Below are 19,888 nucleotides of genomic sequence, written 5' to 3'. Positions count from 1 at the left end.
CATCGAGACTAGAGCAATCATACAAGCGAGAGGGACGCCACACAACAAGATCGACATGAGTTTTATCAAATAAGTGTTAAGAAAGAGTGTGTGTGTCATGACATACCTCTCTAACATATAATCTTATAAATTTCTTGTTAACTTGTAACCTAAGGATATATGTTAAGAGTATAAGTATAAAAATTGACACACTAAATCAATGAAGCAACTTATTTTCCTTGCAACTATTTTATGCTATTATAGATTGAATTAGAGTTGAGTTATTCATACGCTCTCATCGCTCTTAAGTTAGTTAATTAATGAAAGGATTCAACATTTTCATGTTTTTGCCGCTGTTTTGTACTATGATATTTAGCAGAAACTACGTAAGAACTTGAGTGTGGAGTTGCAACATTAAGATTGTTTATTCTCCGCCAATGAAGCTTGCTACTACTTTACTTGCAGATGATTTAATTTGAAAATCTATTTCCATAAGGAGTAGTTCTTTTCTGTTTGCTTTTTTCTATTATGTTACAAAAAAATACGTATATATTATATTAAAAATCACTTTTCTAAACAAAGACCCTTTTGTCACTTGACTCACATGAGTATCATCTTAAAAGAATGTCCAAGTCATAGAATATTCTGATCTATAAGTTTATATTCCAATATGTTTTTGGTACAGAAAGAAATGAGTGGAAAACAAAAACATAAAACGTAGCTTAATACCTTAATGGTCCCCAATATAAACCGTTAGATAAGACTTCACATTTCAAGATGCGATGTGATAATGGTAAACAATTGTCAAAGGATTGTCCTTTATGGTTAAAGAATCAATTGCTTTTAATTTATGGGTTATTATATAGTACGAGGATCTTTGCAAATTGTGATTTACTATTAATCAGAGCGCGTTTGCTGGAACAATTTGTAAAGTTTTTTGGATTTGCTTCCCCCTTCTTTGAGATCCTAAAAGGATACGTTGAGCTAAACTTTTCTTTACTCTTCACCTATCAATTATTACAATATAACGCTGGTACTAACCGTTTTATATGTTATCCTTCCTTTCTATAAAAAATGAACTGGTTTAGAGGACCACCTCGTGAACTTTTTTGTATATTGACTATTCAACATGTCTAGTTAAGATAATAACTTCGGTATGCTTAGCTTAGCTCGATAGTTCATGTTACATGAACTTCACTTTCACCTTGATCGTTCAGATCATGCGAGTATGGACGGGATGTGCAAAGAAAGAGTAACTAGCTCCACGCACTACAGTATATGTATAGGCGAGTTATGTGGATCTTATATGAATATATCCAAAGAAAGACCCATTATGTCAAGGAAGTGAGGACTATAAAAGGAGATACCTAGAAAGCAATAAGTGAGATTCGTTTTTATCTTAAACAGTGTATTTTCATATAAGTGATTTTAAGACTACTATTTCAATTCTTCCTGAGAGATTTCAATAAACAACTCATATGTTTTAACTATCTTGAAACAAAAAACTCATTCTTTTGAAATACCATCAATTTAATCCATGAAATATCAACATATCTTCAATTTAGGATTTTATAATTGACTTTATATAATTTAAGAATTACTTATTATATTTATATAATTTTGGGACTAAATCGTAAAGAAAATAATAATTTGGCGACTAAATTTTTAGTTTACTCATCAAGAGAAAGTAAACATTGACTATTAATTAACGGGGTGTCAAAAAGGGTAAAGAGTAAAGACCAATAGAAGAGATAGCCTAAGCTGTAAAAAATACATATTTTTTATGCTACTCTTTTTATTATTTGATTTTTGGTGTCGTTGTCCAGGTGGTGAGGTGGGATAATTTAGTTTATGTGCTATTAATTTTCTGATTGAATCATATTGCATGAATTGATTATGACGAATCCATTTACAACATTCTTTGTTTGATGTAGTAGATATGAGCTTGTAGCATATTTCACATTTTGCTGTAGTATGATGTTCTTTGTTATATCTTTCTGCCTGTCTGCGTAACTTGTTTTGCAAACTCTACTTGGGTCTGCTTCCTTAGAGGTTTCAGGTTGTTTTCTGTTTTTGCTTCCAAATGATTGTGTCCCTTACGCTATGTTTGGATGATGAAAAAAGTTTAAGGAAAGAAAGTTTGAGGAAAGATTGCTAAAGAAAAGAAAATAAGAGAAAAATGAGTAGAAAGTGAGATGGTTTGATGGTTGTTTGGTTATAGTAAAAGTGGATAGAAAATGGAAGGAAAGAATAAGCTATATTTTTTAAATGACATTTATACCCTTTCATAAAAATGATATACACACATGTATTATACGATTTTAATTTAATATAATAAATTATTTTAATATTGCATATGTTCCAATAATTATACATATAAATATGAATTATTTGCCAACTAATACATTTCTGTACTGACAGATATATAGCTATTATACATTATTGATAAAGAAAAACAATTATATATCATAAATTCAATATATATTATAAAAAAGGTGATGGGTTTTATGTCTTTTCAATAAAAACACACATTCTGCAACCTTTCTCTTCAATTTGGAGAGGATTGTTTTTTGTTGTGGGACTCATGAGAAAGCTTCTTTCCTTCCTTGTTTATAATCAAACCAAACAACTATGGAAACATGGAATTCCAAAAACTTTCTTTCCTATTAGGCCCCTTTCCTTCCACAATTTATGGTTCCAAACGTACCCTTAAGATGACAAAAAAAAAAAAACAGTTACGTTATGCAAAGTTTGCCGCCAACTTATGTATAAGTTCATATACAATAAGCACATATTGGATAATAGTTTAATTGAATTCTTTGCCCAAATTAAATAATATATATGTTTATGTAATAAAGAACTAAAATGAAAGAATAAATCAAAGAGAATAAATCTAAAGTTTGTTATATCTTCAGGCGGTGGAAAATACACTCGTAGTTCATTTGGTTAAAGGAATAAATGAGTTAAGATGTTAACGTCTAAGATTTGAAGAAAATAACTAGTACATATTAATTATGTATTTCAATTATTAATATTTATCATTTAAAAAAACATCTGAAATACATAATTATAGTATATGTTATTAAAGTGTAATCTTTTTATTAACATTAACTGTAACGCTCTAATCGTTATTTTATTATTTTTGATTATGTGGAGTTTTATATATGATTTTTGGTGATTTATGTGGTGTGTTTATTTTATTATATGGTTTATTTTATTAATAATTAGAATAAGTGGGAAAGTTAATTAATTAGAGTTTTGGGGGTTATGTTATGATTAATGGAATTAAGGGGAGTTAATTGATAATTAAGGGAGTTACACTTTGGGAGTTAAAGAAAAGAAAAACCAGATAAAACTGTTTTACGTAGAAACAAGACTTTTGGGAGAAAAGGGAGAGAAGAGCAAGTAGAGCCAAGGATCATTTTTGCTGTGTATTTCCTTCTGCAAAATTAAGGTAAGGGTGAGGTTTACCGCAATTGTATAGGTTCTGAATTCTAATTTTGTTTTTAACAGGTTTATGTGAGAATTGGGAGAAGTTAGGTTTTGTTAAATTATTGGATTTTGAGAGTAGGAATTGTGTTTTTGATGTTAGAAATGGGTTCTAAGTGCATATAACCTTTTATTCCATATCTGTAAACTGATTTGGGGAGTGAATTGGGGGAAAATGAGATTTTTGAAAAAAACCTGCATTCTGCCCGTACAGGAGTTCATCGCTCGCCTCGCGAGTAGCCTTTGCTCGCCAAGGCGAGTGAGCAACTTCATGGCTCGCCTCGCGAGTGAGACAACTCGCCATCGCGAGTACCTGTGAGGAAAACTGGATTTTTGAAGTATTGTTATAAGCCGTATTTTGGGTAGTTTTATGTACCTAGATGATTTTAGAGAGGACTGGAGCAAGTTTTAGATTAAACAGATGATTAGGGAGCTTAGAATTGATGATTTAGTGAGAAAAATGTCAAAACTCCCGAGAGCACCATATTTTTGTTCGCCTCGAACTCGCCATGGCGAGTGTTCTGTTTCCTGAGCTCGCCATAGCGAGCAGATGTGCTCACGAGGCGAGTTGCCCAGTATTTGTTGGATTGGTTTTCTGTTGTTTATGGTTGATTTATCTTGATGATTAAGCATGGCTTTTATGTTGGTGTATTTTTCTGGATGTTCTAAATTGGTTGTAATGAATGGATGTTGGCTGGATGTATGCTTTATTTAATTAAGTTATACATGAATGTTGTAAATTGGAGTGGTGAGTCATATACACATATATGCATAGGTTGGGTTGTATGTAGATATACACAAGTGGGTCAGTTGCATAAGCATAACAGTGGGAGAGCTTCGGCTCTGGAACGCCTTGTCGTTCAAAGTGGTGGAGCACTAGTTGCTCAAAGTGGTGTTAGTGGTGAGGACTTATGTCCTGAAAATGAATGCTTTAACCATTCTACAGCGGTGAGGGCTACGGTCCTGAATTATGGTACCACATGCATGGGTGTTGTTAGAGGAGTCTTAGTGGAGTGGTGATGAGTTGCATGAGTCGTTGAGTGGGTTATTAATTACCATTGTTGATGATATTTGAAAATGATGATATTTATATATTGTTGATGAATTATTATGATAGGGTGTTAGATTCAATTGATGCATTCTTTATCTATATTATTGTTGTGAATCTCACCCCTTCTGCTTGAAAATGTTGCCCTTCCTATGGGTAACTTGCAGGTGATCCTGAGTAGTTGGTGGTGGCTCAAAGTGTCTAGGGCTCTGATACGTGGGATGGAATTTTATTGTTTAATTTCTTTCCTATGTATCAAATTTTGAATATTGTTGTTGTAGCCCTACTGATGTTGGATTTTATGATGTTAAGGCTTTCATGCCAAGAATTTATTATGGAGTTTAAAACAGTTATGAATAGTTGTTTGGTGATGATTTTCCGCTGCAGATTTAATGAAGAATTTGAAGGATGTTTTATTAAATGGATTTTAATATTCTATTTAAGATGATTATTATAAGTTGATGTGACATGCTAGTTGGGGTTTTATTCTGATATTGAATTATTATTATTATTATTTAATTGATTTTGGGAAACGGGATGTTACATTAACTAATTAATTATTGAAGATATAAAAAATCTTACCAGTGCATACTAATTAAATCCACAAAAATGTTTAACCTTAATGTACTAATAATGAATGTTAAGAAAAAGAAGAAGAAAAAAAAAACTAGTGAGGTAATGGTTTTGTTTATTCCTTTTAAGGGGTAGTGATTGTATGTTTCTTTTGACTCTATAATTTTTTTTTATATGTTTTAACATTGGCTCGATAGTAGAGTTAAAGATGTGAGAATAATAGAACGTGATATTTATTTGAACTTTTGTTACTCGTTAAAGGTAAGAGATCAAATTTGGATTTGGATTATGTTAAGTTAGTCACATTTGAATCGATCACCTTTCAATCAAGATTGCTAAAATAATTTCAATTTTAATATAGATTTTGATTTTTATCCAAAATATCAAACTTGAAATTTTGAGCATGGAATAGTAGACATGTAATTGTTAGCATGAAGCTGTGTCTCATGAGGTTGCGACGGTACACAATTCAAATCCTTGGACTTTAGATGATGTGAAAGAAATTATTGTTATTTTTTTAAGTAATGAAATTAGTTTGAGAGTTTGTCTCAACTTGTTTTACCTAGATAAATTTGACTCGTAAATTCGTACGAGTTTATCTAAAATTAAAATTATATAATATTTATTATATATGTGATATATGTAAGCTAATATAAATATTGAAGATAGGTTAATAGTGCAAACCAGGGCCGTCCCTATGAAACTAGAGGCTCGGCTCTCATGGTAAAAATAAGCCCTTAATAAAAAAACCATAATTTTTTTAAAAGATTAATCTTCTATTTAAATTGAAAATAACACTAGTCTAATGATTATTAGCCACCAAAATCAAAATTAGCAATTATTTTTACGAAAGACGTATTTTTTAACTTAGAAATATAAACATGAAACATGATTTTTACTTAGAAATTGAAACATGAAACATGTTTAATTTTCTTTTTTGAGTGGGGGTGGGGATATTGAGCAATAATTTTTTTCTTGAGGCCCATCACTTTGGGAGGTCCAGCTCGGTTGAGCTCTTTGCACTCCCTAAGAACGGCCCTGGTGCAAACTATGACTTAATTATAAAGACAAAGTATATCAAACCACCATAATAAAACATTATGTTCAACTTAGCATCAAAATACAAAATTAACTCGCAAAATCATAAATTTTGTGTGTTGTGTTGTTCGTTTCAGAAGAAAGAAAGACGAGGTAAGACAAGAAAGTGATAATTGTAAAGGCAAGACAAGTACTTTAGGTTATTGAGCTTGAAAAAAGGAATTGAATTCAGAAAATGGGCCCGGAAAAATATGTTCCAAAACAAAAAAAAAATGTTTTTTAAGTGTTAACTTGTGAACTCAGATGATTTTACCTAGGTTTATCGAGTTTATCAAGTGTTAACTCGCTCAAACTCATCAAACATTCTGATTTCAACCAAAACGGTTTTACATCTAAGTTAACACGATTTTGAGATAAAAACATAAACTTGCCCGACTTTATGAGTTAACACTCGATTTGTGGAACACCAGAAATTATCCTTATTATTAGATAAATGAAAATAATTGTAAGTTCAAAACCGAACTAACTCCATAAAAATCACTGGTTGAACCAACTTAAACTGAAAGCTGCAAAATATAGTGTTTAGTTTGATTTACACTCAATCGCGTTGTTCCATTTACACTTTTTATTTTGATACTTAGAACCAAACCAAAATGCATACTCACTTAATTAATTAGGAGCTTATTTATTAAACTAGTAACTCAACTTAAACACTTAACTCAAACACACAAAAAGTGAGCAAAGAGCTGTTTTGTTTTGTCAATCTTTTTCTATTTATTCAAAAAGAAACATTCCTCTCAAACAAACAAAAAGTGAGCAAAGAGCTGTTTATTATGAGTATTGTAATGATAGACTAGAAATTCATTCATTGTGCCAAGGGATCAGTTTACACCTTTAATTGTGTTGATTATGATGGTACAATTACAAAAGGAGGATACTCGACTTCAATTGTAGTAAATGAAAGGTAAACTTAATAGAGGGCTTGGTTCTGATTATCTTGCTGAAATTTATTATGAGCACTAAAAAAACATCTTTGATTTCATAACGATGGAAGTTGTAATTTCAGTTCATAACTTCTTTTATATTTGGTCTTGCATATGCAGGTATTGCTTCTTGATACCTAAAAGCTATCCTTTAGCTTCGGCAGGTCCTTTGCTTTGTGCTGGAATCACTGTTTATTCTCCCATGATGCGACATAATATGAATCAACCTGGTAAGTCTCTTGGAGTGGTTGGTCTTGGTGGCCTCGGTCATATGGCAGTAAAATTTGGGAAGGCATTTGGTTTGCGTGTAACGGTTTTCAGCACTAGTATGTCAAAGAAAGAGGAGGCGCTGAGCTTTCTTGGTGCAGACCAATTTGTTGTTTCATCTAATCAAGAAGAGATGAGGGCAAGTATTACATGAACCATCTATATCATAGCATTTTCTTCAAACCATGAGGTGAATACTAATACCAATGACATGTGCTTCTGTTTTTTTATCTAAATTAATGGTGACTTCTATGAAGGCGTTAGCTAAAACATTGGATTTTATAATTGACACGGCTTCGGGTGATCACCCATTTGATCCTTACATGTCACTTCTGAAGATATCTGGTGTTCTGGCCTTAGTTGGGTTCCCAAGTGAAGTCAAATTCAGCCCTGCAAGCCTTAATTTAGGTAATGTTGCATTTGAAGTATAGAAGTTTTGTTGGAATAACAACTCATTCTTTGTACTGCTGGAACCAGAAATAATATCCTTCATTCATCATCTGTTTGCAGGATCAAGAACTGTTGCCGGAAGTGCTGCAGGTGGTACAAAAGAAATTAATACAGGAGATGGTTGACTTCTGTGCTGCAAACGGGATTCACCCAGATATAGAACTGATTCCAATTGGGTACTCAAATGAAGCTCTTGAGAGGGTCGTCAGTAAGGACGTGAAATATCGATTTGTGATAGACATTGAAAACTCCCTCAAGTAGAATTAGACATGGGAGGACTACCTTTTTAGATATTACACACAAGCAGCAAAGAGAAATGTTCAGTGTTCCATAATGATTGCCAGATATAGAGAGAGATCTCAAGTTTCATATATCTAGCAATGCAAATAAAGCTCTTGAGAGGGTCATTCATAGATATGGACATTAAGTATCAGTTTGTATTAATCTTTTAATTTAGACTAGTTCCGTTTCGAGAACAAACTAAGGCAGGCTTCACAGCCAACAGCTCAAAGAGAATTTATAGATATATTTAGGTTTGTAGTAGTCTAATGGATATTGAGAACTGAATAAAATAAAACTTGAGTAAGTTTTGATCAAACCATCAACTTAACTTCATTTTTCAAAAAGTAAAAAGTTAAAGATCAAATAAGTGAAGTTTTGATCATGGTCAATGTATGAAAATAGAACTGTCCGTCAAATCGATGAGGTTATGATCGTTCAATCAACACACATTTGTAATGTAATTTCTAATGTGCACAAGTCACTTATTTGGTGGTTCTTTGAAAGAAAAAATAAAAGTCACTTAGGTGGTGTACCATTTTTTAACGAGAAATGTTATGTTAAGACTTGTTGGTTTTCCAACGCCGAATATATACGCTGTATAACTATTTCACTTAGGTGTGTTTCATATACAGGTAGAGTTGGCATAAGAAAATACAATACAACATATGAAGTTTTCGTTATTTGACACAAAAATAATGTTTCATTAATTAATGATAAAATACAACTCAAGTCTCAAAAATTTCACAACACCTCAAATATAAAAGACAACAAAAACCTTGACAGAATTTCTGATCTACTTCTTCAGGCATGGTGATAATGGTGTAACATTGCTATTAATTATGACGAATCCATTAACATAGGTGTTTCTAATATATAGAAGACGTGGTTTTGGCAATTTTCTGATTGAACCATGCATATTGCATGATTAAGACGAGTCCATTAACATAGGTGTTTCTAATCATCCAAATTATAACGTGATTTACAATATTCGTTATTTGATGTAGATATGGGTTTGTAGTATATTGCACATTTTGCATTAGGTCAATCAACCTAGTACTAGTAGATGGTTTTGCAAGATTTTATTTACCTATAGGAGGATGTCCTCCCTGTCTCTGTAACTTGTTTTGCAAACTCTACTTGGATCTGCTCCTTAGAGGTTTCTAAGTTGTTTTCTGTCTTTGCTTCCAAATGATTGTGCCCCTTGAGCTCACAAACAGTATACATTGTGCAAATAAGCACATATTGGATAATTGTTTAATTGAATTCTTTGCCCAAATTAAATAATATATATGTTTATGTAATAAAGAACTAAAATGAAAGAAAGCATTAAAAAGATAATAAATCTAAAGTTTGTTATATCTTCAGGGTGGAAAATAATCTCGTAGCTTATTTGGTTGAACTAAAGGATTAAATGATTTAAGGTGTTAAATTAAAGTCTAAGGTTTGAAAAAAAAAATTATGTATTTCATTTAACATTTGTCATTTTTTTTTTTAAATATCTGAAATACATATTTATAGTAGATGTTATTAAAGTGTAATCTTTTTATTAACATTAAGTAGTTAATAATTGAAGATATAAAAAATCTTACAAATTGCATACCAAATTACCACAAAAATGTTTAACCTTAATGTAGTAATAATGAATGTTAAGAAAAAGAAAAAAAAACGAGTGAGGTAATGGTTTTTATTTTCTTTAAAGGGGTAGTGAAGTGATGTAATGGAATTGTAGTTTCTTTTGACTCTAGAATTTTATTTAATACTCTCTGATCCTATTTATAAAAGAAAGTTGACTTTTTAGATACATTGAATAATGTATGTATCTAGTCAAGAACCTAAACCAAATACATAAATTATTTAATGTATCTAAAAAATAACATGTCTCTTGTAAATAGGACCGGAGGGGGTATGTTTTACCAAAGACTGGATAGTAGAGTTAAAGATGTGAGAATGGTAGGAAAAAAAGTGAGAATGATAGAATGTGATACTTTATTTTAACTTGTTACTTGCTAAAGGTAAGAAACTAAATTTGGATTTGGATTGTGTTAAGTTAAGTCACATTTGAATCGATCACCTTTCAACAAGATTGCTAAGACAATTTCAATTTTAATATAGATTTTGATTTTTATCCAAAATATCAAACTTGAAATCTTGAGCATCGGATAGTAGTGATGTAATTGATAACATGAAGTCATGTCTCTTGAGGTTGTGCCTATAGACAATTCCAATCCTTCGACTTTAAGCTTAAATCAAAATACAATGTAAGTTTAAAACCAAACTAATTCAATAGAAAATCGCAGGTCAAACCAACTTATATTGAAAAGTGCAAAAAATTGTGTTTAGTTTGGATGTGTTCAAGCTAATTTTTCTTTCAATCACGCTGTTTAATTTACCATTTTTGTTTTGACACTTGAACCAAACCAAACTGCATAGTCACTTAATTAATTAAGAATTTATTTATTAAACTAGTAACTCAACTCAAAGACTCAACTCAATCCAAACACTCTCCAGTAGAACCTCTTTTTTTTCCTTCTTATTTTTCCAATTAACGTTATACAATGTAATTGCTTTTGGAGTTGAATTTTTATGCTTATTTGTTTTGAAATTAGACTCAGTTTAGAGAACCTGTTAATGTTGAATTGTTGCATATTTTATAATTCAAGTTAATTATTAATTGTTCTCCCTTCTGTTTATGTACCTCAATGGTATTCAGAGTTAATTGTTAGTCATTGCAAACTAGTTAATTGTTGTAGCTAATACAACTAAATAATTTTTATTCAAAAAAAAATACAACTAAATAATTTGTTAATTTTTTAAATTCTGTCGTCTTACAAAATAATTGAACCAATCCAAATTATATTGCTTTGATTTGGTTTAATATTTATTTTTTTTTATTTTTTTATTTTTAAACTCCAAAGGCTTGGTCTATTGGTAAAATGATAGGTCTTGAATTCGAGAGAACCCAGGTTCGAACTCCGCTAGTGCCAAAAGTTTTCCCTGCCTTGGACTTGAATTCGAGAGAACCCAGGTTCGATCCCCGCTAGTGTCAAAGGTCTTCCCTGCCTTGGACTGGGGCACCATCCCCTCACCCTAAAATTTTATGCACCTAAAAAAAACCACATATTTTTACAATTTAATTGATTTTTTTTAATTAAATAACCTGATAACTATAAACTCTCCTCTAAATAAAAATAAATAAAGAATTCGAGATTCGAACTCAAATTTACATTGCAGTTATAATTTAAAGGTTTAAATGTGTCATTGGTCCCTGCACTTTCATCAGATTTTGGCATTGGTCCCTGCACTTTGTAAAAATATTGGTATTGGTCCCTCTGTTAACTTTCTGTTAAAAAAAAAAACACAAAACCAACGGAGTGCCACGTGGCCCAATCATTTCACGCCACGTGGCACCAATATCAATATTTTTACAAAGTGCAGGGACCAATACCAATATTTTTACAAAGTGCAGGGACCAATACCAATAGTTTTGTGTTTTTTTTTTAAGAGAAAGTTAATAGAGAGATCAATACCAATATTTTTACAAAGTGCATGGACCAATACCAAACAAAAGAAAGTGTAGGGACCAATGTCAAAATCTGATGAAAATGTAAGGACTAATGACATATTTAAACCTAATTTAAATCAACATTTGCACTCGTGGACACAAAATAAAAGTCAGACTTCACACAGCAAAGACCAAAGAGCTGTTTTTGTTTTGTCTGTCTTCTTCTCCGAAGGTACGTTGACTCTCTATTCTCCTTGCCAAAGCCAAACAATGAATGAACTTTTTAGATTAAATCAACAAATCATTTCTCAATTACAATTACAATTCACTCATTCTCCATTGCTATTAAACTTCGAAGAGGAAAATTATCACATATTTTAGTTTAATCGAATTTCAGAATTCATTTATTTTGTTTTTGTAAATTCTCTTTTATTTATATTATGATTTCACATGTTCGTTGTATTATGTGTTTGATTTTTTGTTTTGTTGGATCTATTGTATCATTCTCTGATTGTTTCATATCAAAGTCTCACACAATTGTGTACAAAAAATGAAATAATCATTTCATCTATAGCTATGATATTGATGATTTTTGGGGGCTACATTATCCTTGCATGAATCCATAATTTGTTTGATTTATTAGAAATTAATTATATGAAATGAATTGAGGACTAATTAATTATGTTATTATGTTTGAGTAGAATAGCTATGAGTTCTGAAGGTGTTGGTGAAGATTGCCTTGCATGGGCAGCAAGAGATGCATCTGGTGTTCTGTCGCCTTACAAATTCAATCGAAGGTATGTATATATGTTACATTTACCTCTCATTCCACTTTGTAGAATGGAGTAATTCTTTTAGGATTTAATTTATATATACTTTCGGTGTAAAGGGTTTTTAGACTTGTCACTCAATCATAATCGTTAGGTCATTATAAACATTTTACTTTTTTCATAACCGCTTCTGAAGTCACACACATGATTGCTTGTGATGTGTTCATAGTATAAAACATTTTACACTGACAGTCTATGAAATTTAAACTCATTGATATAAAATCTAATTTTCATTTTATTTCAAGGCAACCTTACTTGTTATCCTAGTATGATGTTACACCTTCATATCAATTCAAATGTCCACATATAAGAATGTATGCATTTATGTATGACTTGCTGGCCATGTTACATTTTTCCAAAAAAAATTAAATCCTTGCGATATGATAATGGTGATTGCTAAGGGAGCTCGGGAGTGAAGATGTTTATGTTAAAATTACACACTGCGGTGTTTGTTATGCTGATGTAATTTGGGCAAAGAATAAACATGGGGATTCAAAGTATCCTGTTGTACCCGGGTAAGTGGTGAGCTTTTCTTGATGTGTGTATGGTCGAGAATGTTATGTACATAAGTTTATTTATCTGTGTTTTCCTTTTTTCTTATCAGACACGAGATTGCTGGGGTTGTGGCAAAGGTTGGTCCCAATGTCCAGCGTTTCAAGGTTGGTGACCATGTCGGAGTGGGGACTTACATCAACTCATGCAGGGAATGTGAGTATTGTAACGATCGATTCGAAGTTCATTGTGTCAAGGGATCAGTTTACACCTTTAATGGTGTTGATTATGATGGCACAATTACAAAAGGAGGATACTCCACTTCCATTGTAGTACATGAAAGGTAAACTTAATAGATGGCTTCGTTCTGATTATGTTTTATGCGTTTTTACAAGACCTTCTCTTGCTTAAATTTATTATAAGCACTAAAAACACTTATTTGATTTCGTAATAATGGAGGTTGTAATTTCAGTTCATAACTTCTTTTATATATGGTCTTGCATGTGCAGGTATTGCTTCTTGATACCTAAAAGCTATCCTCTAGCTTCAGCAGGTCCTTTGCTCTGTGCTGGAATCACTGTTTATTCTCCCATGATTCGACATAATATGAATCAACCCGGCAAGTCTCTTGGAGTGGTTGGTCTTGGTGGCCTCGGTCATATGGCGGTAAAATTTGGGAAGGCATTTGGTTTGCGTGTAACGGTTTTCAGCACTAGCATGTCAAAGAAAGAGGAGGCGCTGAGCCTTCTTGGTGCAGACCAATTTGTTGTTTCATCTAATCAAGAAGATATGAGGGTATGTATTATATGAACCATCTATACCATAGCATTTTCTTCAAACCATGAAGAGAATACTCAGCGGCGAAGCTAGCAATAATTTTATGAGGTGGCCACCCGAAAGTAACCAAAGTCATAAAAAATTATGACACCTAAAATCGAACTTGGGGTAGCCAAATATATATTATTAGGGGTAGCTAAACATAAAAATATACCTACAAATTCAATAAAATTTATTTTTTTGGGGTAGCCATAGCTACCCCTCTCTTGTACAAGCATTCGCCCCTGAGAATACTGATACCGATGACATGTGTTTCTGTTTTTATTATCTAAACTGATGGTGACTTCTATGCAGGCGTTGGCTAAATCATTGGATTTTATAATTGACACGGCATCGGGTGATCACCTGTTTGATCCTTACATGTCACTTCTGAAGATATCTGGTGTTCTGGTCTTAGTTGGGTTCCCAAGTGAAGTCAAATTCAGCCCTGCAAGCCTTAATTTAGGTAATGTTGCATTTGAAGTATAGAAGTTTTGTTGTAATAACAACTCGTTCTTTGTACCGCTGGAACCAGAAATAATATCCTCCATTCATCTGTTTGCAGGATCAAGAACTGTTGCCGGAAGTGTTACAGGTGGTACAAAAGAAATACAGGAGATGGTTGACTTCTGTGCTGCAAATGGGATTCACCCAGATATAGAACTGATTCCAATTGGGTACTCAAATGAAGCTCTTGAGAGGGTCGTAAATAAGGACGTGAAATATCGTTTTGTAATAGACATTGAAAACTCCCTCAAGTAGAATTAGAGAAACATGAAGTTGATGATTCTGAAGTTAGACATGGAAGGACTACCTTTTTAGATATTACACACCAGCAGCAAAGAGAAATGTTCAGTGTTCCCATAATGATTGCCGGATATAGAGATGATTCAAATATCATATATCTAGTGATGCAAATAAAGCTCTTGAGAGGGTCATAGATAGGACATTAAGTATCAGTTTGTATTGGTCTTTTAATTTAGAAGAGTTCGGTTTCGAGAACAAACTAAGGCAGGCCTCACAGCCAACAGCTCAAAGAGCATTTATAGATATATTTAGGTTTGTAGTAGTCTAATGAACAGCTCAAAACAACAGGCTTTTTTTATCTTCTATGCTGGTGTTTCTCTTATTTCTAGTATACTGGTGATGCAATCGCTATTCTTTGGGGCAAAAGGCAATAATGATGGAAGACCAAACCATAACATAACTTCATTTTTTAAAAAGTTAAAGATTAAATAAGTGAAGTCTTGATCATGGTCAATGTATGAAAATAGAACTGTCCATCAAATCGATGAAGGTTATGATTGTTCAATCAACAAACTCGTGCAGAGTCATACATGTATATATACAAATTAATGTGCACAAGTCACTTAGGTGGTTCTTTCACCCAAAAAAAAAAAAGTCACTTAGGTGTTGTACCATTTTTTAACGAAAAATAAAATGTTACTATGTTACAACTTTTTGGTTGTCCAACATCGTATAGGTACTATTTAATTTTTTAATTAGTTGTTCCTCTATCTTATAATCACATCAATAATTATAAATAGTTGTTCAAATAACATTGTTTATTTTTAATAGGTCAAATGCATTTAAAGGTCCTTTAAGTTTTTCGTTTTTCTCAAAGTCGTCTTTTAAGTTTGAAAAGTCTCAAACAAGTCCTTTTAATTTTTGAATCCTTTCAAACAAGTTCTTTTAGAGGATGATGGTGATGATTTAGATGATAGCAACAAAGAGCATTATCCACCATTTGCCATGCTTAAAAAGATGACTAATTTTAAGTGGGTGTTTGGAGCCAAATTTAGTATCAAAGATTAGTTCAAGGAAGCAATTACCAACTATGCTATCTACAATAGGACTTGTTTGAAACGATTCAAAAACTAAAAGGACTTGTTTGAGACTTTTGAAACTTAAAGGACGATTTGGAAAAAATGAAAAACTTAAAGGACCTTTAGATGCATTTGACCTTTTTAATATTAGATCTTATAATTCCACCAAATGTTTTGGTACACCCTCGTCACCAAATCTACTTCCTCTTCTTTCCTTACTCTCACCTTCTTCCTCCCCTCTACAACTTATGTTATTCATCCTTAGAGACACAGTCACAAACTTTTCTTTTCAAGCGTCGTGTTACTATTGCAGTCTATCTTGCTTTTCAAAATCCATCCGTGAATCTATATCTTTTTTTCTTTCTGAAGGAATATAGGCATTTTTATTATGCATTTCAGAACAAAAAAAAAAACAAAAAAACTGTCATAGCTAGATAAATTATAGCAAAAGCATGCACGATGCTTGCATTTGCTGGAATGGAATGTTTGTCCCATCAACAATCTATATAACGAATTCAGATCAGGTTTCTATGGGTATGGTTTGGACACTAATTTGCATGTGTAGCTTATGGAAATTAAATGATAAATTGTGATGTGGCTTAATGATTCAATGGTAAAAAACTATATGATTCACTGCCTATACCACTTGTGCACTATAAAATTGCCCCTCCCCCTAAAACAAAAAAAGTTACTCATCAAATTGACAAAGGTTATGATTGTTTAGTCCCAGATCATAACCTTTATTGAATTACTGGTATATAATTATGGTTGACACATTATTAACCACAAGTGTCCACAGTATGACATTAAACCATGGTTGAGCAAATCCAAGGGGACAGCACATTTCATACACAAATGCTGCTGCGCTTGGTCAATCAGTAGTGGGTACTAGCAGCCTGCTATCTGCTATCGCCTCACCCCCATCATCGCTGAATCAAAGTTGGGAACGGGGATTAAACTGTAAACAAATGCATGTGCATTTCATATACAGATAGAGTAAGCGTAAGAAAATACAAGACAACAGATGAAGTTTTGGTTATTTGACACAAAAATAAAGTTTCATTAATTAATGATAAAATACAACTCAAGTCTCAAAAATTTCACAACACCTCAAATATAAAAGACAACAAAAACCTGATCTACTTCAGGCATGGTGATAATGGTGCAACTTATACAGTAAAACTTTGCCTGAAGCATTTCCTACAGCCATAAAACCACCACCTGGGCTAAAATCAATACAACGGGGATAATGCAGGCTCGCATTTGAACGCGGCCAGTTAGAGAAAACAGTGTAGGATGGTATATGTACTAATTTCAAACTGCTGTTCTTCGCCCTTGAACAGATTGCTAGTATTTGAGAGTCGTGATTGAATTTCATGAAATCCACTTCAGTATTCAGATTATCAATGGTCTTGATAGGCTTTCTCTTTCCCCCGAGAAATTCCTCACTATTGTAAATATTCACAACTCCACTAGCCGAACCAGCTGCAAAATGCGTCCCTACTGGAGAAGTACAAAGGGCTGTGCCGTTTAAACAGCCTTCATCTACACCTTTGTGTATACAAGTCCTTGTTCTCAGATCCCAATGGTAAATATGGCCATCACCACCAGCGCTCAACAATTTTTGTCCATCTTCAGTAAAAGCTAACGAACGGACTGTTCCGTTCATCTTCAGAGTACCAACTAATTGCTTCGACTTTGTTGAAACCAGTAAAATATAACCTTCATTGCCCACAAAGGCTATCAGTTGAGAATCAGGAGAGACCTCAAACACTTCAATACTCTTCTCTTCCCTACCCAACAGCGGACCGATTTTATCAACTCTAGCCTTAACTAAATCAAGACTATAAAAGAACTTTCTTCTTCCTGATATTATCACCTGGGACCCATCGGGCAAGAAAGATGCTTTTCGAATGGGGCAATCTTCAAGGAAGATGCTTTCAATCTTGGTGTTCCGTTTGCCATCAATTTGAAAAAATTTAAGCTTCCGGTCTAATCCAGCAGCAAGAAGCAGCTGACCATTTCGATGGAACTGAACTGAATTAATGGGACCATTAGCAGGATCCTGTACATTTGCATCGACAAGTTTCGAGTATTCAAGATGTCCTGGCAACAATTTTGAGCTACTTTTCACAACCAGGTCTTCATTTGTTCTGAGAATATCATCCAGATCCTCGTAACCTCGGCTCACAGCAGCTTTATTTTCATCATCTGTCAATTCATCATCAGAAGATCCATCCATTTTTGACCCTGAATCAAGCTGCGCCCAGTCAGTACCTCGGTTGAGCTTTGCATGTTGTGCCCTCAATCTTGACACATACTCTGAACCAGATATCAAATCCTCATCCTCCTCCTTCCTTAACTTCCTTAATCTGTTGACTTTGGCTATGTTTACAGTAACCTTTTCTTCTTCCTCATCCACCCACACCGGCTTTCGTTTCAAAGCATCATCATTGTCACTTTCGTCTGAGAAGTCAGCATCTTCTTGGTAAACAGTGAGGACACTATCTGCAGAACGGTCAGTGAAGAACAAATTAGAAGCCGTTGCAGAAGCCGCAGCATCCACCTCATCATCATCCCCCTTCCCAAATTCAGGAGGTGAATAGAGAGACCCAAACAAAAAGCTCTCAAGTTTTTTCATTTCTTTAACTTGTTCCTTTGCCAGCTGTTCTTCCTTTCCATCTAGCTTCCTCTTTTTAGCTTCCACAGTATCAACATCAAACTCCTTCCCGTCTTCAACCTCATTTCCTTTCACAACTTCCTCCCTTTTCGTCTCATTTTTAGAGCGAGCATTTTGAGATATTAAACTCATATTTCACGAACAAACCTGAAAAATAAATATAAGTATATAACTCAGATGAAACCTACCATCTTATCCAATATGACAGTTGGAAACTGAAATAAAAATACAAGAATAACAAGCAATAGACTCACTATGATAGTATAGTTTGCAGCTTATGGGTGCGCTTGTTCTGGCGTAAAAATAAATGATTTTGTCGATTTTTGAGAAAAGTTAAAGTTAATTCCCCGTTTGTTTATTATCATAAAAATCTTTTTTTAAGCTCTTGCAGTTGAGTTCCCTGTTTTATAGAAAAAATAGATTTTGGAAAAGCTACCAGCCTACTAGGAATAGCTTTTCATTTTGAGGTTAATAATGATTTTTAAACAAAATGTATTTTTTTTTTTTAAATCTGAAACAAACACTATCAAAATAACAAAGGTGATTTTTTGGTTAAAAAAATAGATTATTTTTCAAAAAAATCCAAAACAAACGGGCATTATATCATAAGCTCTTATCATAATGAACACTTAAGTATAAGCTATCTCTACAATAAAGATAAAATTAAATTAATAAAATTGTTTTCATGCAAGTTATAAGGTGTTTTCATAAAATAAGCTGAAAACAGCTTATGACCATATCATAAGCTGTATTCATAAGTTCACCCCAAACGGTCACAAAAAGAGCTTATACAGCTAGATAAACTGAAATAAGTAAATCCAAACAGACCCTAAGACAGCAACAAATCCAACTAACAGAACACTAAAATGAAAAAACTTTGAATGAGAAATGGGTAGCATAATGATTCATAAAATAAATCACGAGTAACAATAACTAATAAATAGAATCATGTGAAAAGCTTGAAATTAAAATTGAATTAATTGTAATGAAGAAGGATTTGAGTAGTGAATACCTTAATTATTGCGAAGCGAAGGTAGAAACGATGGTGGGTGGCCGAGTCTCTCTCTGTCTCTACGTGAAGGTTTTAGGTGAGAGAAAGAGAAGGAGAGAGTGAATAACCGAAGGAAAAGGATTTAGCAATTGGATTGGGTTTGCTTTTTTACTGGACTTTCCAACCTTTTTCTACAACTCGGCTCTAAAAACAACTACTCTCTTTTCACGATTTCTTTTTACACCTCCTCAATGTTTTATTTTACACACAATTACTTGCATTATTCGTAATTAGTTGGAAAAAAAAAATGATTTTTGTATTAAGTTCATGGACATAATGACTAAATTGATTGAGATATTTTTGAACTGCACTAAATTAAAACTATGTATTGTTGGACGTAATAAAAATTAGATTGTTGGTGTGTACAAATTAAATAATAATAAAAGAAGACCAAAAATATTTGTATGAGTTGGTGACATGATTCAAATCTCCTCCAACTTAACTGCACGGCTTCAGTTTGAAACTAACTCTAAAAAGTACATGAACTAAAACTCTCAAACCTAAATTTAAAATAAAATAAAAACATTTGAAATAGAATTTAATTCATATGCAGTATACGTATACTTTTTTTTACATAATCAA

The 19,888-nt window shown here is 32.8% G+C and overlaps 2 protein-coding genes and 1 pseudogene across 6 annotated transcripts; 2 read left to right on the top strand and 1 right to left on the bottom strand.

Annotated features, from left to right (window-relative positions):
• Window positions 1-6,957: 6,957 nt before the first annotated feature.
• Window positions 6,958-8,557, top strand: LOC11425142 (probable cinnamyl alcohol dehydrogenase 1; annotated as a pseudogene).
• A 229-nt stretch (window positions 8,558-8,786) lies between these two features.
• On the bottom strand, window positions 8,787-19,416 carry LOC11425141 (U3 small nucleolar RNA-associated protein 18 homolog). Of its 3 annotated transcripts, none has more exons than XM_039830218.1 (3): window positions 19,268-19,416; window positions 16,710-18,402; window positions 8,787-8,897 (listed from the first exon to the last, which is right to left on the bottom strand). In XM_039830218.1, exon 2 carries the CDS (start codon window positions 18,385-18,387, stop codon window positions 16,720-16,722), a length of 1,668 nt encoding a protein of 555 aa, XP_039686152.1. In that variant the 5' UTR covers window positions 18,388-18,402; window positions 19,268-19,416; the 3' UTR covers window positions 8,787-8,897; window positions 16,710-16,719. The 3 variants fall into 3 exon arrangements, with proteins under 3 accessions (XP_039686152.1, XP_039686151.1, XP_003593289.1); XM_039830217.1 differs by having other exon boundaries at window positions 8,787-8,884; XM_003593241.4 differs by lacking the exon at window positions 8,787-8,897 and having other exon boundaries at window positions 16,612-18,402.
• Window positions 11,755-14,878, top strand: LOC11421609 (probable cinnamyl alcohol dehydrogenase 1). Of its 3 annotated transcripts, none has more exons than XM_024776701.2 (7): window positions 11,755-11,843; window positions 12,313-12,408; window positions 12,843-12,956; window positions 13,046-13,276; window positions 13,443-13,728; window positions 14,065-14,215; window positions 14,315-14,878. In XM_024776701.2, exons 2-7 carry the CDS (start codon window positions 12,320-12,322, stop codon window positions 14,509-14,511), a joined length of 1,068 nt encoding a protein of 355 aa, XP_024632469.1. In that variant the 5' UTR covers window positions 11,755-11,843; window positions 12,313-12,319; the 3' UTR covers window positions 14,512-14,878. The 3 variants fall into 3 exon arrangements, with proteins under 3 accessions (XP_024632469.1, XP_003593290.2, XP_039686154.1); XM_003593242.4 differs by having other exon boundaries at window positions 11,769-11,843; window positions 12,318-12,408; XM_039830220.1 differs by lacking the exon at window positions 11,755-11,843 and having other exon boundaries at window positions 12,111-12,408.
• Window positions 19,417-19,888: the final 472 nt, after the last annotated feature.

The sequence above is a fragment of the Medicago truncatula genome, chromosome 2, assembly GCF_003473485.1.
Source record: "Medicago truncatula cultivar Jemalong A17 chromosome 2, MtrunA17r5.0-ANR, whole genome shotgun sequence".
Classification (NCBI taxonomy): Eukaryota; Viridiplantae; Streptophyta; class Magnoliopsida; order Fabales; family Fabaceae; genus Medicago; species Medicago truncatula.
The sequence above is the reverse complement of the archived record's forward strand: the minus strand, read 5'-3'. Positions and strand labels throughout refer to the sequence as shown.

What these genes read in the sequence shown, in the direction of transcription:
- LOC11425141 (XM_039830218.1), bottom strand. Translation starts at nt 18,387, where the DNA reads ATGAGTTTAATATCTCAAAATGCTCGCTCTAAAAATGAGACGAAAAGG.
- LOC11421609 (XM_039830220.1), top strand. Translation starts at nt 12,293, where the DNA reads ATGTTATTATGTTTGAGTAGAATAGCTATGAGTTCTGAAGGTGTTGGT. An exon ending in TCCATTGTAGTACATGAAAG is followed by an intron (nt 13,277 to 13,442) that starts GTAAACTTAATA and finishes TTGCATGTGCAG; the next exon opens with GTATTGCTTCTTGATACCTA. An exon ending in CCCTGCAAGCCTTAATTTAG is followed by an intron (nt 14,216 to 14,314) that starts GTAATGTTGCAT and finishes ATCTGTTTGCAG; the next exon opens with GATCAAGAACTGTTGCCGGA.